This window comes from Marmota flaviventris, chromosome 1 (genome assembly GCF_047511675.1).
Source record: "Marmota flaviventris isolate mMarFla1 chromosome 1, mMarFla1.hap1, whole genome shotgun sequence".
Classification (NCBI taxonomy): domain Eukaryota; kingdom Metazoa; phylum Chordata; class Mammalia; order Rodentia; family Sciuridae; genus Marmota; species Marmota flaviventris.
Genome location: NC_092498.1, coordinates 59,015,750 through 59,041,306, shown reverse-complemented (window position 1 = coordinate 59,041,306; position 25,557 = coordinate 59,015,750). Strand labels below are relative to the sequence as shown.

Here is a 25,557-nt window from a genome sequence, read left to right as displayed (position 1 = left end):
ACAAATAGCTGACCTGTCTGGAAGGCCTAGAGCGCGAGACATCTGAAAAGGCTGACCTAGCTAGGATGGTTTCTTTTCATGCTCGTTAAATTGTATAGTGTAGGAAATTAGCTTTTAAAATAAGTCCTCACTGACAAATTTCAAAAGAAAAAATTAACTCTTACTCACTTGTTTTCTAGAGACCTTACAAAGGCAATGGGTAAGCCTTGATAGGTCTTGCTTCATATATTTATTTATTTCCATATAATACTGCATCATTTACTACACAATTTATACATGCATTTAATGTTCCTATCAACCTTATGAGGTAGGTACTATTATGAATTCCATTGTACAGATGGGAAACTGAGGCACAGAGGGGCTGAGTAACTTTGATGCTAATGGTTAACAAGTGGAGAAAGGAGATAAACCCAGGCAGTTTGTTTCCAGAATTTGTTGTGTGAGTGTGTGTGTGTGTGTGTGTGTGTGTGTGTGTTTCTGGGATTGAACCCAGGGTCTCACATCCCCTAGATAAGTGCTCTACCCCTGAGACACACTCCCAGCCTTAGAATCTGTAATTCTTCTTTTTCTTCTTCTTCTTCTTTTTTTAGTCCTGGGGATAGAATTCAGGGTATTTAACCACTGAGCCACATCCCCAGCACTTTTTATATTTTATTTTGAGACAGTACCTCACTAAGTTGCTGAGGCTGGCTTTGAACTCGTAAGCCTCTTTCCTCAGCCTCCTGAGCTGCTGGGTAGAATCTGTACTTCTAATGACCATACAACCTCATGCTGAGAACTTTGAGCCACTGGGTCAGGATACTATGAAAGCATTGGTAGCATTTTAAAAAAGTAGATAGTTACTTAAACAGCTTCCTTTTAATTTATGAAGAAAGGACCAAATTATTTCTCTTTTTCAACCTACTTCTTTGAGCAGAGATCTCACATCAGAAATGACATCAGCTCCTCCACCTCTGTGGCTCTTTGCCCACTGCCTCCATGCTCTGGTTTTTCTGATGGGTGGGAGCTCTTTGGAAAATCTGTCACTCAAACACCCAGCTAAAAGTTGACACTGAACAGAAACAGAAGAGAGTGAGGGGACTAGCAGATAGGAAAGTTCCTGTGTGAACTGGCAGCTGGGCAGCATAATCACTGCCTCGGGGAGGTTCTGGTTTCAGGCACAGCTGGGACCTGAGTCAAATTTCAGTGGATGATCAGTGAATCAGGAAGGGCTAAGAGTTTCTCACCTCTGTAACACCTGCCCACATAACCAGAAGAGACAAGCAAGCAGATCAAATAATAAGGTTAATGACACCAGAGTCTTAAACACTTACCTAGATGTGGATGTGTAGTGGCCTCTGTTGGAGCTGGACCAAGAGAGGAAAAGAGAAAGATGACTGATTAGCCACAAGAGCAAAATATAGCAATGAACAATCACAAATGCCATTATAAAACTTAACAAATCAAAGTCTAGAGACTTTTTGGTGTGTTTAGGAATAAAAAAAAAAAAGATGGCCAACTCTTTAGTTATTACATCTAAAAATAATAGATTCCTCCTAGAATGAAGATAGAACCCTTTTTGCACAGGACAGTCATTTATTATATGGGCTTCATCAGGTACCCTTGAAGCACACAGTATATATGATGTGATAGTTAATGGACAGGTCAAAACCTTTTCAGAGCCACCTATTCCGTAGGAGGACTCTGCTAGGCATCAGGGAAATGGAAACAGAAGTACCATCCTGGCCCTCAAAGAGCTCACTACCTGGTGGGGACGAGTATAGTAGGGTGCAATAAGGGTTATGATAGTGTTGGGGGGGTGCTAGGGCGGGGAGAGGGGAAGAGGGAGGGATGTCACACCCAGGAGGATGGGGAGACAAGGAGCATCAAGAGAGGGTTCCAGAGAAGACAGTTTCTCTGCTGAGTTTTGAAAGACCAGCAGGAGGAAGACAGGAGGTGCCAAGGGAGACAGGAGGTGCCAAGGGAACTGCTGCTTTATGGAATAAGAGTATAAAGCCATGGAGAAATAAGAGAGAAGGGCCGGGTGGGGGAACCCTGAGTTCAGTATGATTGAATGACTGCTTGAGCAGGTTAGATAAGATAAAATGGGAAATACTGGGAGGACAAGATCATGCAATTAAATGTTAAGAATTTTGGACTTAACCAAAAACACACGATGATGTCCGGAACATTCTATAATTAAAATATGGCAGGTTCAAATATGCATGTGAAGAAAGGGCACTGTGAAACAGTATGGAGATGCAGAACACTACCCAAGTTATACTTTGCTCATGTTTTTTTTTTTTTCTCAAAGGAGAAACATCAATTCACTACAACAATTTACTACATCAATTCACCATGAAGAAACACCAATTCACTACTTAAAAATTATAATTCACGATGTAGACATTTTTAAATCTTTCCTATCTGTCAAAAAAGAAGTTCAGCTAGATAAGAAGAAATTAGTTTAACACAAAGGGCAGTAGTTAAGTTATGTTAGATTAAAAATCCGCTGTTATATATAAATAAAAAATAAAATAAAATTAATGTGGAAAAATCCAAACATCACAGCATTTTAAAACAAGAGATCCATGTATGTATTACTGCTTCATGTCTTACTGCACATTGAAAAAAAATTGCACTCAGTTTTTTGAAGCAGATTCTATAGAAAGTATGGGTATAGTCGTTTTTAGATGTGGTCTTCTAAAAAATGAACAAATTTCGTCAAATTTTCTGAATAGTAATACAGAAATCTTGAAAAACACAAAAGCAATTCTTGTGTTTTGTGCTAATGTTTATTGACTAAGTTGTAGGATAATTTCACAAAGATTCACTCTATGTTGAAGGTGTTCTTGAAACAAAAGGAAAACTCTTCAACTACACAACAAAGACAAAAACATGACATAATGATATATGTTCTCTCACCAACATCAGCACAGAGTATGAACAAGCTAAGCTGGAATCTTCTAGGAGAGTGAGAGCTTATTTGCAAGCTATCAGAATAAGTAAGGGAATTTGTGTTGAAACTTAACTTCTACAACAAATTTTTAATGATTTAATGATTTCCTAACATTTAAGGAAAACAAAAGGAGACACAGAGACAAGATGCAGAGGCAGGAAAGACGGCAGAGAGGCCAAGCTGCCAGCTTTATTTATGTCAATAGGTTACTTTAGGTCATTGGCATTATTAGTACATATTGTTCATTGTATTATTAGGCAGGTTACAAACTTAGCAACATTATGGAGCTTATTCCTCAGTTACTTACTAAGTTGCAATGTGCAATGTTAGGAGCTTTGTGTAGCTCTGAAGAAAGTCCATCATATAAAGTTGTTGTTATGTGGACAGGTTTAGGCTCAGTGAAACACTGTGGTTATCTAACAAGAGAGTTCCTTTATTCCCGGGAGCTGTGTGCCTGACATCAAGGTCGAGTCTGATAAGACTCTAGCACAGAGCCTTCTCATGCAGGAATTGCCATAGCAGCTAGACATTGCTACATGTATTTAGTTATTTCACTAGTTCCTAGGAGAAACTGCAGGGCATTCTAAGGTTGGGAAACAGAGTGCCTGTTACCCGCCGGGAGTTTGCCCACCAGAGGAACACTTCTCTGTATATTTCCATGGTCAGAATCTCTATATGAATCAATGTCTTGGAGGTTTTAACTGTAAGTCCTAGCATCTAAATTGCCTGCAAAAACTACAAGAAATTTTTGAAAACAATTTTGGAGTAACTTTTCAATTTTTGCAACATGCTTGTGATTTATAAATTAATAATACTAAGTAAATATAAAAGTGAATGAATTCACTTGAATAGACATACTTTAGAAATTAATATTATATATATTAATTTCAAAAGTATGTCTATTATATACATATATATGTATATATATGTATATATATGCTTTAGCATCAAAGATAGATGTGGTCTTCTAAAAAATGAACAAATTTTGTCAAAGTGGATGTAGATATTAAAGGAAAATTATATTTTTGATACTTAATTCAGTTATTCAAAGGCCTCTTCAAGTAGGTATGGAAAAAGTAGGTATGTGAAGTTAATTTTTTTTAATACCAGGGTTTGAGCCCAGAGGTGCTTAACCACTGAGCTACATCCTCAGTCTTTTTAATTTTTATTTTGAGACATAGTTTTGCTAAGTTGCTAAGGTTGGCCTTGAACTTGTGACCTCCCTGCTTTAGCTTTCTGAGTTGTTGGGATAATAGGAGTGTGCCACTAAGCTCAGCTATGAAGTTACTGTTCAGCTGTAAATTTTATGAAATCTTAAAACAGATCAAGTGTTCCAATATTTGAGATACACTCTAAGAATGAAATATGCACAAGATTTTGTAGTCTTGGTACAAAAAGTAAATGTGAAATATGTTCTTAATAATTTTATATTGACTAAATTATGTTTAAATGTATAATATTTTACATATTTTGTTAAATAAAATATATAATCAAATTAATTTCATTTCTTTCTTTTTTATATGTGACTACTCTAATATTTTAAATTACTCCTAGGCTCACATTATACTTCTATTGGACAATGATGAACTAGAGCTATGAGGGAGATCTGTACAAAGAAACAATTAGGAAATCACTGTTACAATAAAGGGAGGAGAGTCATGGAAGAAAACCAAGTCACTCAGAGACAATGTGGGGCATAAAGAGAAATAAAATTTGTATATGTGCTTTTAAAAATGGAGTGCACCACTATCTCATGAAATCACAGCAGTCTAGAATGGGCACATCAGATAAAATGAGGTTGTATTTAATTCCCTCAAAGGTTGTTCTCTTGACAAATGTGCTTTTCTTGCAAATGACTTATTTCAGAGGGAAACCTTAAAGTAATCATGTGACTATAAAATACAGTAGTGCTAATAAATATCAGACAATTTGTTGAACAAATAAGTCATTGCAAGGATTGAGATTTCAACACGCTGGGAAGAAAAGGAAAAGGATGACTAAAAACAAATTGGAGGAGTGGTTAATGAGCCCTGTGTTACTATTATTGGTCACTGCTTTAAACAGCCTTTGAGTCAAGTAAGTTATATAGGCGTGTGTGTGTGTGTGTGTGTGTTTATGATGACAGAAAATTCTTACAAATATAGGTATCATGTTACAGGAACCATATCTCCTGAATCATTTTAGAATTCAAAGGCCCTAGGTACTTTTGCCTCAGGTATCTCTTCACCTAATTTGAAATTCAAATGTATTAAATTTCCAAACCTAAATATGACAAATTAGACATGGTCTGTGAAGTTAGTATTTAATGAGCTATGAACCTAGACTTTCATCTCCCCAGGAATAATTTCTTTATTACTTTTTTTGTATTTTATTGCAATAAAGCACCATTTGACCTTCAAGTATGATAATTAGGCTTCCAAAAATGTTATAAATTTAGAGTGAAAATAGTTCTCCCTGTGTTCAGGAATATACTTATGACTAGTATAAAGGCTTACTTAATGTTTAAAGACAGCTAAATCACCCACCAAACCAGCAACATTAGCAATTATTTTTTTCCTCCCACCCTCTCTCATTTCCCACTTTGATTTGTGTTTTTTAACAACTTATCATCTTTCATATTCTAAAATAAATGGAATAGGAGCAAAACAAAAATATATCTTTATAATCTGGAAATAGAAAACTCTTTCAGATAAGATTTATTCTACGACAAACTGTCAATTATGACACCTTAGTGACTAAAACTTGTGATGCATTGTCTTACCATGCCCATTCCCGCATTTTGTCAGGGCAGATAGCCACACATTTTTTTTTCAAAAAAATTGCCTACGATGTGAATAAAAATTTTAAGTGAATAACCAGAATATAAAACAATATATCATTTGAATTGTTGGTGAAATTTTTAAAAATTGCTGTGCAATTGTGTACTTAAAAAAAAAATTCTAGACCTTTTAGAACTGAAGAAATACATTTCCATAAATGGGAGAGGTGAGAGGAAGAACAGCTGGAAGCTGACCTGAAACCTGCACACACATGGCTTTTAAACAACATTCAGAAGTATAAAGCAGGAGAGAGATACTAAGCAGGAGGAGAAAGAAGAAGAGGAAGAGAGTGGGATAGTTCAGAGAGGGCCTTATACAATAGACTAAACTAGGGGCAACTGGGGAAGCTAAAGGATTTCAGGCTGGGAGTAGTGACATGAGGTCTGTGTCTAGGAGCAACGTAATGGATGGATGGAAGGCCTGCACTGCCCATCACCAAAGCCATTAAGCATGGGAAGAAGAGGGCTGGTTACAGAGATACTAAGATTAAGTAAACTGATCTAGACATCTTGGGATAGGCATGCAAGGCAGAAAGGAACTAGCAAAAATAGCTATATAGGTTTTTGTTTAGTATCTAGGTTATTTATGAAGTCACTAAACACAGTGCCGTAAAGGGATGAAGATTTGGGGGAAAGCAAAGTTCAGTTTATTGAATTCAAGGTACCAAAAGGACATCTAAATTTAAGTGCCTAGAAATAGTGATGACAGCTAACAGTCTGTGCTAACCACTACGCTACATACTTCATTATGGTAGTCAATCCTCAACTTGACCAGGTTCCTTCTGGGCATAGAATATTGTCCAGGCCGTTGGGAATAGAATGGGATGGCCAAAAAGGTCAATACTATAATTTTCCCTATTTTACACACAAGACATTTGAGAGTCAGAAAGTACTAAAGTAGAAATTTAGACCCAGGGATAGCTCTGAACTTTATGTTCTCAACTGCTTTGCCTTACTGACTTTCAGCACCAAGCAAATGGATGGAGTTCAGGAGTTGAAATCCACAGGTCCAAGTGAGATCACCAGAGACAATATAAAAGTATGATAAGAAGTTCAAGGACAGATTCACTGCCAGCCCCAGAACGTACAATGTGGGAAGAAGAGGAACCCATGATGAAACTGAGAAAGGGTGGGCAAGTCAGGCAGGGTGAGGACTAGAGGCCCCTGGATTGGCTGGCATCCTAGTGGATTAGTGGTGACCTTGAGGATGTCAGTTTCAATAGCATGCTGGCAGTGGAGGCCAGATGGCAGGGTTAGGACTGAAGCCTGGGAACATGCAGTGCTCTTTCAAAAAGATGGAGAGTCAGTGAGAAACATGGCCAGAGGGATACATGCAGTCAAAGATGACATTCTTATTGCAAGTAGTGATTGGCATTAGTGTGTCTAAGCACTGAGGAGAAAGAGGGTCCCTGAACAGCAAGATATTGAAGCTGAGAGAAAGAGAGGGCAAAATTATTGGAGCAAGGCCTCAGAGGAGATGGGAGAAATGTTTTTCCACTGAGTTTATGTTTTCTGTAAATGTGTTTTGGTTATTCTTTTCTGGGTTTAAACTGGTATGTCTATTATAAGCTACTTAAGAACAAGATATGAAACTGCTTTACATTGTCACACAATTCCCACAGGTCTGTTAGTTTCCACACATGCCCACTGGGGACATACTCTAATATGTGCTAATTAATATTAGTACATTCCAATTCTCAAAAACTAGATTATGAAAATATATAGTGATTATTATATGAAACAACTGCATCTTCACATGTGCACTGAACATAAAGTTGGATTAATAAGTTGCAGGAAATAATAGTTCACAAGTCAAAATAAAATTGTGATTCATGTGTGTTGACAATAGCTTTGTTCCCCTCCCCCAAGTAATTAGATCCAAACTAGGTTCTGTCCTTCAAACTAGGAGGGAATCGACAGGATTATGTAGCAGCAAGAATGGGAAGCATACTTCCATAGGCATTCAAAAGAACTCAATGTCAGATCCTTCTCAGGCATAAATCTTGGTGTTTTGACTTTAGACTAGATAAAGCTGTCAAGTGGAAATGTATACAGCCATCAGAACTGAAGAGAAGGGTGTTTAAATCTATGTTCAATCACCTTGGAATAAACAGCACCAGTCCAAAACACCCTTCTTCAGGAAATTAAAAAGGAGCCAGACCCACCCAGGGCCAGTAGCAAGAAATTCCACTATAGCCCTGCGAGTGAGTTCTTTGTCATTCCCCTTAATCTTGTCTGTCTTCAGGATCACTCAGGGACACTTTTTGCCTGCCACAGCCTCAAGAGGGCTTTAATTCTTTCCCTTGTTGGGTAGTTTGTGAGACCTTGAAGCAAGATTTGGGGGTTCCGGAATGGTTCTCCCTGAGCCTCTTAATTCAGCTCTCTTTGTGTGTAAATTGCAAAGCCCAGGGATGTCATGAACAGGAGTTGTAACTGCTAAACTAAAATTCAAGCTACAAAATAGCCATGGGGAAAACAGATGTCTTTGACTAGCAAATGTTTTAACATTGGGAAAATTCAAGTGAAGCACATTATTTGTTTCCCATCAACAATTAAAGTAGATATGGCAAAACCTAATTCTGACTACTGAAGAAAAAAACAAGGCTGATTTAATAAAGACTTTGCCTTTCAGGGTTTTGGAAAGGCAATAATACAAGCTATTGAGTAATAAGTATATAGCCAAGGGAAGATTTTGGCAAATCTGATCTATAATTTGTGTAATATTTAGATATAAAACCCCCATTTAAAAATTATTTTCTTTTTATTTATTTGGTGGTTGGTACATGTAGGGGGGGTGGCTAGGGATTGAACCCAGGGTCTTAAGCATGCTAGGCAAGCACTTTGTCACTGAACCACATCCAAGCCCTAAAAGGTCCTATTACAGTATTGAAAAACGTCTAAGTAAATTAAATACCGCATTCACCTTATGAATTTACTTATTAAACGTTTCCCTCTCCTCTCATAGTTTAAATTAACTGACCAATCCTTGATACAAATGATTTAAAAATTCCAAAGAGTTTGGGGTCTGAAGAAGAAAACTCTCAACCACCATGATGCAATGGCCCCTGAAGAATACATGCTCACTTTCTACCACTCACTGTTTTGAGGACGATGAACAGCAGGATCTGCTGAGGCTGGCACAAAGCAGCCAAGGTTTTGTGCACCAGCTGTAAGCCTGACCCCTTTCCTCCTGACATAAAGCATTTGCCTTTGGTTATAGCCACTTCCATCAACCCAACAACAGAGAATTCCAGCGTGGCTTATAAATGGCATGCACCCTTTGGGGGCACTACAGGGCATGACTGCTGTCAGGCCACTAAGCCTGCCATCTGGCCTTGCTAAATAATCAATGTGTGTGTTTGAAAAGGGTATGCCAAGAAGCTCACAGGTCCATGAACATACACGCACACCATTATTCTCCCCGCCTCATCCTTGCCTGTGATTTGTGCACACAACTAGACCAGCAGCAGCCACGCTGACGCGCCCACAACAGCCTCACACGGGATGCTTTTGCCTTAAGCTTGTGGTTTATTTTCAAGGGCTCCAAAACGGGTTCATTCCTCCCTAGGTTTTCAGGGAGTTTAGGCAGTAGTGATAATCTTGTTTACTGAGGTCATGATTCTTGAAGATTTTCAGTGATTAATTTCTTAAATTTAATTTCTTAAATTTTTACTTGTTGTAATGGAATCAGCACTGGTCTGTGAGTCCTGAGATCTGGATTCTAACCCTTTTAGAATTTTGTCAAGTGAACTTTCTTGAGATCATTGCCCCTGAATCTGGTCTATGTTCCAAGAGCATCAAGGGAATTCACTAGAGTTTCAATGAAAATCTGTGAATGATTTTCAGATTTTTAAATGGCAGCATACACACATTTTGCAACTGAAGTCAGTGTAAGAAACATTGCTTTGGTATCACCCTGTCTCAGAGTGTCCCGCAGCAAAAATTCCAAAAAAGAGATTTTTTTTTTTTTTTTAGGAAGGGTAGAGAGTTTCCAACTATAAAATGTTTAAGTCCATTATTCAGCATTTATTGAGTGTATGCTTTATGCCAAGTATTACTACATGTTAAAGAAAACAACAAAAAAATTAAGTCATGATTCCTTCCTTCAAAAAGCTCCACTTGGGGGAAATGAGCACTTAAACAAATAATTATGACACAATAGAGACTGACCATGCTAAGAGAGCCAGGCTCAGAATTTTCCTGTGGTTCCTGAGAAATGATTCACTCCACCTGCCACAGAAGAACTAGTCCTCCCCCTCAAAAGTAGAAACTCATATCTGTACTTTTTGGGGAACTTATATTATTTTTCTATAACCAAATACTACAAGTTCATTGTAAAAAATTAGAAAATACAGATAAGTTTAAGGGGGAAAAATAAAATATTCCCATTCTTACGATACTGACCAGCTTACACTTTTATTTTATGTCAGCTGGTCTTGCCTAAACCTTTGTTCCAACAAGATCCCTTCCCTTTAAGATTTACTGAGCCTGTCCTCTGTGCCAGCATCTCTGCAGAGTAAGGTCACACAGACAGACCCTGATTCACTTCTCTATGACTCCAAAGCCGTCATAAAGCCTGAAATCCAAAACAAATGTCTGCTCACTGGATTTCTCTCCTCAGCCTCAAGAAAAGTAGCCCCTGACACCCAGATGTTGGCCTGGCTCTCCCAGCCAGGCCTTGGTGCTGTCCTGCTAAACATAAACAATATCAGACAAGGCTGCTTGGGGACCTCGATGGATCAAGAAAGAAACACATCCACTTCTTCATCATGTCTGAATACAGACACAACTTTGATACTGTCCAAGTCACAATGTACCAGGTGTCCCCCTCTCCTGGCTGGTAGAGGAGATAATACCTAGCAAGATAGGAAAACCTGAATTAGCCAGAGCAAAAAAGGCTTCAAGGGAAGGGTACAAACAATACTGGGGTGATGGAGTGAGGTTTATTTAGGAAGTTTTAAGGTAGAAGTGACAGGATGACAAGACATGAGGTGGGGAATGCAAACAGAAGCCAGATGTAAAGGATTTCCCCTGAATGAATGGAAAGCAGTGGGAATTTTTTTATGATGAAGATAAACTACTGCTTCTAATTGAGACAGGGAAGAATTTTAAGCAGGGAAATAATAAAATCATATTTCCACTGAAGCAAGTGCATTATCGCAGCTCTGTATAGGCACCAAGAAAATGGGAGCAGGACAATCAGGGAGGAGGCTATCAACCAATTCCCAGAGAAGGTAATGTGGCTGGACCAACGTTGGGTCAGTGAGAAAGGGAAGGAAGACAGAGAAACTCCCCTCCTCTTTTTTAAACCCTGCAGACCTTTTGGCACTAGCTCCCCAGGATGTCTTTCCTAAGGCCCCAGGCAACTCAGCTACCTCTGTGATTCATGGATCTTCCATTTACATCCTAGCCTCTGGGCTCCTCAAGAACAGGAAATGGGTGTCTTTTCACTTTCATGCCCCTGTTTAGCTCTATGAGTTAGGGCAGCAGCCTTCCAGGTGCTGGTTATATGTTTGTAGAATAAAGTCTTCCAATAGAGCCTTCTAAGGAAAGGAATCAAGACTATAGACTTCCTAAGACATCACTAGTATGTGTTCTAATACAATACAATCTTGTAATAATATCCATATCCAAGCTCCACAAAACAAATTATGCTTTGTGTGAACTGTTTTTAATTGAAATCAGCAAACCTACTGAATATGTTATAATTGAAAGGTCCTGTGATGTGGTAAGTAGTGATTATCATTTTTTTCTTCTTGTAAATATATTAGATATTCCTCATCTAATGCTAGAAAATCATTCCATGTTAAAATTGCTATTTTATTTGAGGAAATAATTAATATTTTAATTAAAAGTAGATAGGATCAAAATAAATATACAGTTTATAGCACTAATTATTTTCCTTATTATTTCCTGACAGCAAGAAGCCATCAGTCTTGTTAGAATTCTTTCTCATCTTATCTCGGTTAAATTGATGATTTCAGTGTATTAGGTGCTGTTGAAAAGCTCAGTGTTTTCCTTCTACCCTGGGCTGAGCAGCGCTTTTAATAACATCCACATCTACCCTCATTTAAATCATGTTCACGAGCAACACTACTATATAAGGCAATTTTTTTTCTCGCTGCTTGAGAATTTTTTTCCCCACTGATTTGTCTTGGCTTTTCCATTTCATTTTAGAGGATCCAGCCCCAATAATTCATTTATAGTAGAAAAGACTCTTAAATTCAAGGCTTTAAAGAAATTAGCTTTTAGGCGATGATAAATGTTAATAAAATTAGACTTTTTTTTTGACATTACACACTTTTCAGGATATTGATATTCACTGCTATACAGCATTCTATATTTTCAGTAATGTGAACATTTTCATAGTTTAGAAAAAATTTTACATTGTGATAGAATTCTTAAGCTTATTTGCAGAGGCATATTTTAAATATTTGCATACTCAAAAATCACAGAATAAAATCTGTTTAACCAAAGAATATTGATATGTCTGAAACTATAGAGTTTTCTGATTCAGAAATCATGTAAGTAAACAATCAGAAGTTTGCCAGTAATAATCATCAACTATCACATTAATTAGATAAAACTGTACTGATTATATGTGTACTGCATCCATATATGTACATGAGTGTGTATGTAAATTTTCTATTTTTTTAAGTCCATTAGATTTTCTTTAACAGAAAGATAATTAGTGGACATTGCCTTTAAACTCAATAATGTAATTCTTAAGTTAACAAATTCCCTGAAATATCATTCTAAACAGAAATTGGTCCTATGTCTATGATGATGAGTGAAAACAGCATAACATAGACAACATTGGACTTCAAATGCATTCATCGACGAGATGCTTAATCAAGGACTTAACGTATGCTTAGACCAATTTACATTCATTCTCTCCACCAGAAACTTTGGAGCGGCACTTATATGCCAGGCACTAGGCCAGCTACAGGGGAATCAAGAAGCATTGAGTCATAGCTCCTATACTTGAGAAGCCCAGTCTCAGGGCAGCATTCATCACTTTTCAAAGGAAAATTCTATAGGAAATGGTAAACACTATCATGGAGACACGAACAAAGTTGGATGGAATCTCAAGAGGTAAGAGGAGCAAATTTGCATATAGGCACGGATTCTGATTTTCAGTGTTTATTGTGCTTTGTGCCTAAGTATGTATCTGGAGTTTTGTCTGGAAGAAAGTCTGGATGTATACAGGACAATTCAAAAGTAGAAATCATTTAAGGTTGCCTGATTCCCTGTCACACATATCTGATATTATGTAAATTTTAATCTAAAAGAATTATAGTATCTACTCATAATTCTTAATAGTCCACAGTTGAAGGAAGTCCATAAATACTACATAAAAAGTAATAATCAGAAAAAAATTTCAGCAAAGTTGACAAGTTTAAATGGTAAATTAAGCAGAATACATTTTTTTAAATTCTAAAATTACGACTAAGATATGTATTTCTAGGATAACCAACATTAATTCATTAGAAAAAATATGAAAATAGTATAAACTTTCTTTTGATTTATTTTGCTCATATTTGGTTTTTCTCAGAGGCTAGAGACCTTTATCAACTGTCACTTAATAAAAAATAATTATTAGGAATGTAAACTGGTTAATAATTCAATTTTAAGGCAGTTTATCAAGTAATAATAATGAAATGCTTACTTAGTCATAGAATATAGGATCTATCATAAGTAATTTGGACACAACCAACACAGACAAGTCAAACACAACTCTTACCTCCTTGTTCACACAACTGCTGGGCTAATGCATCTTTGAAAATAACCTGGCCCCTGTGTGTGGCTGTAGCCCTGAAAATGAACAGGAAAAGGTTAATTCAAATATTGTAACCTATGTGGTACTAAGATCTTTTTAAAATTAAATTTAAATGCAAAGAGCCTCATTCTTAAAGTTCACTTTGAAATTATGATCTTTAAAAAGGAGTGCATCTGAACAGGGACAGAAGTGGACCATAGAGTGAAGGTTGAAACCAAAGCCCTGGGTTGATCGTTACCTTCTGGTCTTACTTTATAAATATACTGCAACATTCGGGGACTTATTTTGAAAACAGCAGATGTAAGCAAAACCTAGATGGAAGAAAAATTATGGAATGAATGCTTGTTAAAATTTATTCTTTAAGTGATGTTGATATAAAATGTTTGTGGAGTAATCATGATATTACTACTAGAGATAAATGTTCTTCAGGTATTTTTTTTTCCCGAAATCAATAACACAGAGAGTGAAGCAAAGAATTATATTTTTAAAAGTATTTTCTTTTAAAAAAAATAAGGGTTATTATAGCTTTCATAATAAAATCTGCCAGATTAAAATATCCCCTTTCTCCCTATTGGGTCTAATTCACTATTGAAAGGAGACGTGCATCTTTTACCTCCTCTAATCAGAGCTATGCACATGGGTATTGAGAAAAAAAAAATCCTTGCAGCAGATGTGTTATTCAGTGTCTATAATAGGAAACATCTTATTAAAGGAATAATTGTTTATGCTTTTATATGTTAAGTGTTTTCTTTTAAAAATAATTCTTCTGGTGTAAAAACATGTTACTTAAACGAATTTAGATCAGAAAATCATGTTTCCTTGAGAAACGTGATTTTTAGAAAATAAGCCGTACAAAATATTTTTACTAATTAAAAATATTAACATTAAATCCTGACTTTATTTTTTTTTAATCAAAAATCACCCTATGATAAAGATAATTTGATTCAGTCCTTATCTGCTGAAGATAGATTATGTACTTGGCTCATGAGAGGGCATGGTTTGTCCTCTGCATTTCTTCTCCCCAAGGTCTTCTTTGGTCAATCTTGTCCTTTCCTCAGCTCATGAGGGCCTCCTGGCTACCAACATTCCCTACTCTGGCCCCCATGTGGAGATACCTTCCCCCTTCATTCTGTAGACCTTTCTGATTTCCGTCCTCCATGAAATTGTTGCTAGCCCCTGGTGTCAATACCCAGGACCCAACTCTCTGAAAGTAATCTGATAAACTAATCCATTCTGGAGTGTTAATAGATGATGTTGCTTCAAGCAAATATATTTCAACAGTGACACTAAAAATATTATACTTTCACACACACACACATACACACACACACTGGCATGAGTGACAGTTTTGAGTGGTGGAAGGGAGACTTAATTGGAGAGAAAAATCGTTGTATAGCTTCAACTCACAGCATATGTGAAACCTATAAAGAGAGTCAGACCATGCTTTCCATATTAATTATTATCAAAATTACAGATAAGCAGATGCTATTTTTTCTTTTTATTCATGTATGTTTATAGTGTTTTCTTCACTTTCAGAAAGCTTAAAACGAGGACTAAACATTTGATGAATCTAAGCCATAAACATACCCTACTGACTCATTAATTAATACAAGTTTTCTCTCAGGCAGAATATGTTGACTTTATTTACCATTTTAAATGCATTATTCAATTCAATCAAGCCAAGTGTTTTTGAGATCACATCTAATTCTAAATAGCAATACAAAGATCATAAGTATAGAATTTTGGTGTGACACTTGCTTTGGAAGGGAGACGTTATTTTCAGAAATCACTAACCACTAAGAAACCTCCTACAGTATATAATGCTTAAATAATTATCTGTTTTAGTTGTCTTCTGATTGTAAGCATGTAATAGTCCTATCATAATATTTCTTGTTGGTCCACACGCTTGGTTATTATTGTGCCAGTCTGTGCTCCTCCTGAATAGGCTGAGCCCAAGTATTGAGATAAGATACTTTCAACAGAGGTTTCACTTATATCTATTTCAGAGATGTCAAGAAATCTTTGTTACCGTGTGGTGCCCTGTGGTAAGTCCATATGTTTTCCCCAATACTTACTTTTCTCAGATTTAGGATTTGTTGCTTTCATTCATATACTTACTTCTGCTTTAGTTCAATTAATAGATCTCATAAATTTCTAAAGAATTACAAAGTAATTGAAGCTGATAGCATAATACTCATTCTGCAGATAGAAAAGAAACTGCAAGATAAAAAATGGAGCCCTGGCTTTTGAAGTTGTGGGCTTCCCTCCCCTCATCCAACATGCTCCCCACCACCCATTTCCCCATCTTCCTAGTGCATTTTTCTAGAACTCTTGGGCTTTAGGAAGCAGATTTTGAAAGCCACTGAACTCATCTCTTACAGAATATGGATCAGGCACCCTGTTAATGGTAGCTTAGCATTTAAAAACTGTCTTGAGAAGCACAGCATACCATGTGCTTAAGGCCATTGTTCCAAGTCTTTTGCTTGGGAAAAGTAGAAATGGTAATAATAATGTGGTGGGTCTATACTATATCTATTATAGCACCTATTATTATTTAAAAATTACCCCTGTTAGCACTGTTGTAAGAATCTATATAAATCAACTTTTTCCTGACAACAGCCATGTGAGCTAGGTGCCATTATCCCAATTTTTCTAGAACACAGAGCTATCACGTGATTTACAAACGTCACACAACTGACTGTAAAATCAGAATTCAATCCCAGGCAGTCTGAAGGTAGAATATTGCTTTTAAGCATTCTATCAAATTTTCATTAACCTAGTCCAAGATATGATGGTAGTTTTCAATCTCTTTTGGAAGGAGAGCCTGCTTTCTGGGCTTGATCTTTTTTTTTTTTTTTAAAGAGACTAATCTCAGTTTAATTTAAATATAATTGGCATATAATGAACAAAAACATTTTAAGCAATCAAGAAGTTTTGACAATTGTATACACCTATGTATCACCAGTACAATAAGATATAGAATATCACCCTACAATTTTCATCACTCTACAATTTTCCACCTGTCTCCCTCTCTGAGACAGATTTAGGATGAATAGTATTCTAATTTCTATCACCATAAAACAGCTCTTCCTTTTAAAAATTTTATTTTATTTTTTTGCTGTGCTAGGGATTGAACCCAGAACCTCTCCCATGATTTACTATTGACCTGTACCTCCTGATCTTTTTGTGGTTATACATGATGTGGAGTTACACTGGTCATGTATTCATATATGAACATAAGAAAGTTATGTCCAATTCATTCTGCTGTTTTTTTCCATTCCCATCCCAGCTCCCTTCCCCTCTCTTCCCCCTGTCCAATCCAGTGAACCTCCACTCCTCCCTCCAGCCTGCCTATTGTGAGTCAGCATGTGCATATCAAGAGAACAGTTGGCCTTTGGTTTTTTTGAGACTGGCTTATTTCACTTAGTATGATAGTCTCCAGATCCATCCATTTACCTGCAAATGCCATTATTCCATTCTTCTTTATGGCTGAGTAATATTCCATCGTGTATATGTACCACATTTTCTTTATTCGTTCATCTATTGAAGGGCACCTAGGTTGGTTCCATAGCTTAGCTATTGTGAATTCAGCTGCAGTAAACATTGATGTGGCTATGTCACTATTCTAAGTCCTTTGGGTATAAGCCAAGGAGTGGGATAATCAGGTCAAATGTTGGTCTCATTCCAAGTTTTCTGAGGAATCTCCATACTGCTTTCCTGAATGGCTACACAAATTTTCAATCCCACCCACAATATATGGGTGTACCTTTTTCCCACATCCTTGCCAACATTTATTGTTACTTGTATTCTTGACAATTGCCATTCTGATGGAGTGAGATGAAATCCATTGTAGTTTTAACTTTTATTTCTCTACTAGTGATGTTGAACATTATTTCATATATTTATTGACTGTTCCTATTTCTTCTTTTTTGAAATGTCTGTTCATTTGTCTATTTATTTATTGGGTTCCTCTGTCCATTTATATATTGGGTTATTTGGGGGTTTTTTGGTGTTAAGTTTTTTGAGTTCTTTATATATCCTGGAGATTAATGATCTATCTGAAGTGCAGGTGGAAAGAATCTCTCCCATTCCGTAAACTCTCTCTCTGTCCTTGATTGTTTCGTTGCTATAAAGAAGCTTTTCAGTTTGATACCATCCCATTTATTGATTGTTGATTTTACTTCTTGCCCTTTAGGAATCTTATTCTTAAGCCAACATGATGGAGATTTGGGCCTACTTTTTCTTCTATTAGGCGCAGGTTCTCTGGTCTAATTCCTAGGTCCTTGATCCACTTTGAGTTGAGTTTTGTGCAGGGTGAGAGATAGGGGTTTAATTTCATTTTGGTACATATGGATTTCCAGTTCTCCCAGCACCATTTGTTGAGTAGTCTATCTTTTCTCCAATGCATGTTTATGGCACCTTTGTCTAGTACAAGATAGCTGTATTTGTGTGGACTTTTCTCTGTGTCTTCTATTCTGTTTCATTGTTCTTCATTTCTGTTTTTTTGTGCAAATTCCATGCTGTTTTTGTTACTGTAGCTCTATAGTATAATTTAAGATCTGGTATTATGATGCCTCCTGTTTCACTTTTCTTTCTTTCTTGCAATTTGAGGATTGCTTTGGCTGTTCTGGGCTTATTATTTTCCCCAATGAATTTCATGACTGCCTTTTCTATTTCTATGAAGAACAACATTGGAACCTTGGGAATTGTATTAAACCTGTGTAACAGTTTTCATAATATGGGAATATTAATTCTCCCTATCCTTCTAAGGTCTTCTTCAATTTCTTTCTTTATTATTCTGTAGTTTTCATTGTAGAGGTCTTTCACCTCTTTTGTTGGATTGATTCCCAAGTTTGTTTTTGTTTTGTTGAGGCTATTGTGAATGGGCTGGTTTTCCTAATTCCTCTTGCAGCGGATTCATCACTGATGTATAGGAAGACATTTGATTTATGTGTGTTAATTTTATATCCTGCTACTTTGCTGAATTCATTTATTAGTTCCAGAAGTTTTCTGGTGGAGTTTTATGGATCTTCTAAATATAGAATCATGTTGTCAGCAAATAGGGATATTTTGAGTTCTTCTTTTCCTATTTGTATCCCTTTAATTTCTTTTTTCTGTATAATTGCTCTGGCTAGAGTTTCCAGGGCTATGTTGAATAGAAGTGGTGAAAGAGGGCATCCCTGTCTTATTCCAGGTTTGAGAAGGAATGCTTTCAGTTTTTCTCTATTGAGAATGTTACTGGCCTTTGGATTAGCATATATAGCTTTTACAATGTTGAGGTATATTCCTACTATATGTTGAACCAACTTTGCATCTCTGGAATGAACCCCATTTGATCATAATCTTTTAATACATTTTTGTATGCAATTTGCCAGTATTTTATTAGAATCATTGCATCTGTATTCATCAGGGATATTGGTCCAAATTTTTTTTTCCTTGATGTGTCTTTGTCTGATTCTGGTATCAGGATTCTGGGCTTGATCTTTAAGGTTATATTTTCTTTGGTTTTTGCTCTCTTACCCTTCTGGCTACAGCTAAGCCCTTTCATTTAATTTCCTCTTGAAAAAATAAACTTCTGTTTCTGGACCATATGGTCAGGTACATGGAATTTGTCTTCAAATACTGCTTCTCTTGCCCCCTTCTACCATAGTACTCCATGAACCTGCAACTTCTAATCAGCTCATGGAAGTCCCCTTTTACCTTGGTTATGTTTCTCCAAGAGTCCCATGACCTCTCACTTCTTTCCTCAAGAACACTGGGTATCATTCTCAGCCACACCACTGCCCAAGCCTTGTAGGGACAACCAATACACATACGCACATTGGAAGATAATCATCATGTGCACCAATTCTTAAAAACCTTTAAATTCCTCAGATAATTATTATATTTTAATATGAAAATGCTTCTCCCTGTAGGAGGTGCATGGTTAGTCATTTTAAAGGTCTGCATATTAGCATTTTATCTTAGAGGGAAAGAGAAGCCCAGGTGACTAGCAAGAACATAGGTTCCATTGCTTTATCCTATGAGATGTCTGTTCTGTTCTCTCCCTCATATGACTATGTCACTGATGGCAACACTACACACATACTTCAAGCCATGAAATAATTTATGGTGATTTACCTACATAATTACAGCTTTGATTTAAAATCTTATAGGGAAATAATACATTTTAATATATAAATGTATATGTGTATGTGTGTGTATTTATTTATATATATATATATATATTTTCAAAAATTTCTAACCATTAAATGACTCTACTGTTCAGATCCTCCAATTTTTAACCCACAGTATATTTTTGATACAAGAATATACAGTTATGGAATATGACAATAAGCCTTAATTATTTTTCCCTCTCTTTTCACAATTTACTCATTTTCATAATTGTTACTTTATGTAACTTATAGCTCTCTTTTTTGAGGAAAGTCCCTCAAATTTGTGATTCTAATAACTATGCTGATAATCTAAATTTCTAATTTGGGGACATTTATTAAAACAAGAAAAAAACCTAAATGCTTTAAAACATAAAAGGGAGTAAATGAATAACTCCAGGGAGAAATTATTTTTATATTAAACTCTCAATTTCAGCTATGCTAGAAATTTCTGAAGTTTCCATAATCAGTAATAATTTTTCAGAAGAGTTCAGTGTTCACTGGTCTAGGAAGAAGACCAAATTTTTCCAACAAGTTTCTAGTAAATACTTATCATATTCTTAGAAGACACATAGATCTCTAAAGCAAGCCTGCTAATAAGAGGCCCTTTATTTGTGTCTTGCTTACAAGTACTACCATCAGATTTCAATTTGAATGTACAGAAAAAGAATTAATAGTTATTATTCACAAATATATTGGTAGTATATTAATAATTTGACGAATATTAAATAAATTTTTTCTTGTATTGCAGTCTTTATTATATGATTTTAAAAATAAATTCCAGTGTTTTCCACTTAAATTTTTAAAAATTTAATATAATATTGGTTGAGAAATTTTTTTTGCAAATATACTTTATATTCTAGAGCGAAGGTTGATGAACTTTCAATTAAAAAATCAAACAATAGATATTATAGGTTGGTGAACCATAAGTTCTGGCTCAATTTTTCAATTCTGTTCTTGCAAGAGTAACATACTTAGATGAAATGTGAATGAATTAGTGAGTCTATTTTATAATAAAATTATGTTTACAAATAAAGAGCTCCCCATATTAAATACATAATCTTAAAGTTACTATTCTACCATTTGAGAAACTCTTTAGATTTCCCAAATGAAGAAAACTCATTGTGATCAACATATTCTGTGCTTGAAATAGTCTTTGTTATAATTTTAAAAGAGCATGAGATAGTCTCATCTTATCAACTCCTAGAGCAACTGTCCACCAAGGCATTTAAGAATTAACTGTGGATTGTGCTGTGGCACAGGACTGAAGCTCAGTCTTTACAGTGAAGAATACCAGCTTCAGACTCCCTAAGTGAGGACAGGGATAACTTGAAATAACCATTATCACTTGAAGAAGTCATATTAACTCTTTGCATCCTTAATCTCTCAAATAGAGTCAAGCTTCTGAAACAGTATAAATCATTAATTAAAAAAGAAAGTGTCCCTTATAAGACACTAGTCATAATGATGTGAACTTAGGAAGAAATCAACACTATTTCTATTTTTTCAGTTCACAATTTGCTTCCAAGAGTGCAATATTGCAATCCAGTTTCCAAGTAATGAATACAGACAGGTTTTAGTATAATTGTCACAGTGCCTGAATTCCCAAGTGTATTGTTTATTTATTGAATGAATCGATTTGCTCACAGATTGATGTGAAGAACAATATGAGCTGCCTCATCTTAAAACTAGGACAATGTGCTTTCCCTCCAGGGGTGGGTTACTTTTCCCACCTTTCTCTGTGGCTTTACCCATGAGGTCTGGTGTGTTACTGAGTCTTTTATATTCACAGCTACAAGGGCATTCATTAATCAGGTATTTGAATTTAATTTAGTGCAATATCAGTATGTCAAGTTACCCTCCAGAAACTATATGGAACATGAGAAAAGAAAGAGGTTTTCTGAGTTTAGTAAATTTTGTCTTTGAAGGAATCAATTTATTTGGAAAAATAATTCTTGCACCCTTGTTGTCAGCAAATTTAATAATTTCTAATTTGGGGACATTTATTAAAAGAAGAAAAAACTCAAATGCTTTAAAACATAAAAGGGAGTAAATGAATAACTCCAGGGAGAAATTATTTTTATATTAAACTCTCAATTTCAGCTAGACTAGGCTATTACAAAATGCTTCAAAGTTTCTGCATGCTTTCACAGCATTTGCTTTCCAAAACTTCACTGCTCTCATTGTTTTTACAACCACATCTTTTATTTTTAGACCACAGCCTTTTTCCTTCTGTCAAATATATAAATATTCTCTATCCCTGAAATCTAGTAATTGTAATATCTGTCTGTCCTTAAAGGTCACCCAATACATGGCTTAAGCCTGTTTCCTGATGGAGGTATAGTTATATTAGCAAGAGAAAGGAAATACAGGTAAAATAATAAATAAAGGGAAAATAAATTAATGGTTAACAGTAACTTCACTTCCAAATGAATCAAAAAAATTAACTAAAGAAATTGAGATGTAGGATCTATGTTCATCTGACGCAGTTTATGTTCATCTGACAGCACAGATCCACTGAAAACACAGGTTGAGCATCCCTGATCCAAAATCTGAGATCCAAAATACTCTAAAATATGAATTTTTTGAATGCCATCATGACACCACAAATGAAAAATTCCATACCTGAGCTCACATGACAGGTCATAGGCAAAATGCACTGAAAACATCGTATAAATTACCTGCAAGTTAGGTAAAAAGATGTATAGGAAACATCAATAAATTTTGGGTTTAACTTAGGTCTCATCTCTAACAAATCTCAAAATGTATATGCAAATATTCCAAGATTTGAAATCCAAAAACTTCTTTTCCCAAGGATTTCAGATAAGTTATTCTTCACCTGTACATGTACAACCATGGTAGCAGCTATATAGTAAATGTTTGTGGAGTAGATGAATGACTAGTCTGTGGTTCCCTGTTATACACAATGTCAAATGTTTTAAAAAGTGACCAGCAGCAGACACAGTGGGGCATACCTTTAATCCCAGTAGCTCAGGAGGCTGAGGCAGGATGGTAGCAAGTTCAAAGCCAGCCTCAGCAACTTGGTTGGCCCTAAGCAACTTAGCAAGACCCTGTCTCAAAATGAAAAATAAAAAAGGACTGGGAACGTGGCTCAGTGGCTAAATGCTTCTAGGGTCAATTCCAGGTCCCCCCCCCCCAAAAAAAAGTAACCAGCATATTATTGCATAAGAAACACCATGGAAAAGATAGATGATAATATATATGGTCAAACAGACATTACTATAGATAAGATTTATTTTGGAAATCAGTTAATAGCAAGAAAAGTAAAAGTAAAACTGATGCATTTGCTTTACTATTTTAGCACATTTTCATCATTTAACAAAGAAAAACTTTCCTAAGTAATTTTAAAACAATTGTAATTCAATGCTTTCCAAAACTTCAAAGAAAAAATGTTTTTCATACCAACTTTTTTTAATCACTGAAAGTCATCAAAGAAAAGTACTGGAGTGGCTCTGCCTGTTTTAAACACCTTTTAACTAAGTATGCCTATGTGAACATGCCTCAGAGGTATCCTCAGGCAAGAGAAAGACAAACCTGGTAAAAAGCCACACCAGTTCCAAAGGAACGCTCTGTAAAAATTATGTTATTGACTAGATAGTGAATTAAGGAGTCTGTACTTGTGTTGAAAAACTCACACAACACAAGTTGCCTAAGAAGCACCATAAAGAGCCGGACATGGTGGTGCATACCCATAATTCCAGCGACTTGGGAGGCTGAGGTGGAAGAATCAAAAGTTCAAAGCCTGCCCTAGCAAATTAGGGAGACCCTGAGCAACTTAGTGAAACCCTGCCTCAAATCAAACAAATAAAAAAGGGGGTAGTGGGGATGTGGCTCAGTGGTAAAGCACCCCTGAATTCAATCTCTGCTACAAAAAAAAGGAGAAGCACCATAAAAAAAATGAACAACAAGAAAAAGTAGCAGCTTCAGACAGGGAGGAAGGGGGGTTTGTTCTAGCTCTGGCATTCATTCTGTCCATGAGATAGTCATGTCACTTAGCATCTGCACATCTCCTTTTCTTAAGCTATAAAATAAACTGGGCTGCATAATTGCTAAGGTTCAAACAGCAGATTTGTAATCAGAAGACAGGGATTTGCACCATGGTTCATGATTTATGTTTATTTTTGACAAGGGTTTCATTTTTCTAGACAGAACCAGAAAACTCATAGTACTTATTTTACAAGGCTGGGGTAAAAATCAGATGCGAATCAACTCTGTGAAGATGTAAAAATATAAGGAATTACGGTAATGATGTGCTGAATGGTCATCTCAGAAAATACTGCCACAGAATTGAAAGGAAATTAAAGAAATACCTTAAATATACCATATCACAAGCCATGTTTAGATCTTAAAAGGTGAAAAGAGGGAAGACTTACATGTTTTATGACCAGAAGATGACTACTGAAAGGTCTAATAAAATACATGATTTCTGACTTAGTTACAAAATCTTAACAATAGGATAATATTTTTGCTTTCTTGTAAAAATAAAAAATGCTACCAAAGTAATATAAGCATTGTTTTGGAAGAAATAAGTTATAAAGCAAGCATCTACTGTAGGCTCTAATAATGCATATTTTATTTTATAAAAAGAATTTTCATTATAAAAATTTTTAAAGAGAGGCTGAGGTTGTGGCTCAGTGGTAGTGCACTCACCTAGCATGTGTGAGGCACTGGGTTCAATCCTCAGCACCACATTAAAAAAAAAAATAATTAAAGAAAGGTATTATGTCCATCTACAACTAAAAAAGAAATTCTTAAAAAGAAAGAAAAGATGGTCACTATTAACATTTCAGTAAACTATATACGCTGGGAGTTTTTAAAATCAATTCTGAAATGTAAAGTTTAAAAAAATGCTAGCAAAAAAATGCTTGTAAAAAAAAGCAAGTTTCTGGGCTGGGACCATGGCTCAGCAGTAGCACATGGCATGTGTGAGGCACTGGGTTTGATCCTCAGCACCATGTATAAATAAATAAAATAAAGATCTATCAACAACTAAGAAAAAAAAATTTTAAAGGAAAAAAAATTTAAAAAGGAAGTTTCTATCTCTTTATATTTATTATTTATTTTAAATAGTTCCTATATTAAATGTTTTTAGACAGGATTTTTCAAGGATATATGGTAGTATCCTACCATATAGCTGAATCAAAGTTTCCTTTTCTTCTTTGGTTGGAACTTGTTTACAATATTTTCAGTAATTAAATATTAAATATTTGACCCCATCTCTTGCGTTTTGAAATAGATTTTCAGGGCTGGGAATGGAACTAGGAGCATAAACATTTACAGCCTTTGTTATGGACTGAAAGTGTCCCCTCTTCCTGCCAAATTCATATGTTGCAGCTCTATACCCAATGTGATGGTATCTGGAAGTCAGGCCTTTGGGAGACAATTATGTTTAGATGAGGTCAGGAGGGTGGATCCCCTGTAATAGATTAGTATCCTTTTAAGAAAAGAAAGAGAACAAAGCTGGAGATATCATAATTCCTGATTTCAAATGATACTACGAAGTCGTAGTAATTACAACAGTATGGTGCTGGCAAAAAATAATGTAGTCACATTTACCAATGGAACAGGACAAAAAGTCTATAAATGAACCCACACAGGTAGAGTCAACTAATTTTTGAGAAAGGTGCCAAGAATATGCAGTGGATAGGGACTTCAATGCACAGTTCTGGGAAAACTGGATACTCAGACAGATGAATGAAAACAGCCCCTTATTTTACACCAGACTAAAACATCATCTTAGGGCTGGGGATGTAGCTCAGTGGTAGAGCGCTCACCTGGCATGCATGAGGCACTGGGTTTGATCCTCAGCACCACAAAAATAAATAATAAACAAACAAACAAATAAATA

At 35.8% G+C, this 25,557-nt stretch overlaps 1 protein-coding gene across 2 annotated transcripts in view; it reads right to left on the bottom strand.

Annotated features, from left to right (window-relative positions):
• Positions 1–25,557, bottom strand: part of Reln (reelin) — a 466,520-nt gene that overhangs the window by 248,752 nt on the left and 192,211 nt on the right. For both annotated transcript variants that reach the window (XM_027926303.3, XM_027926304.3), the window contains exons 4-5: positions 13,501–13,571; positions 1,314–1,346 (exon numbers count right to left, since the gene is read on the bottom strand). In XM_027926303.3, coding sequence (XP_027782104.3) covers positions 1,314–1,346; positions 13,501–13,571 — 104 coding nt within the window. The remainder of the gene's footprint in view (positions 1–1,313; positions 1,347–13,500; positions 13,572–25,557) is intronic.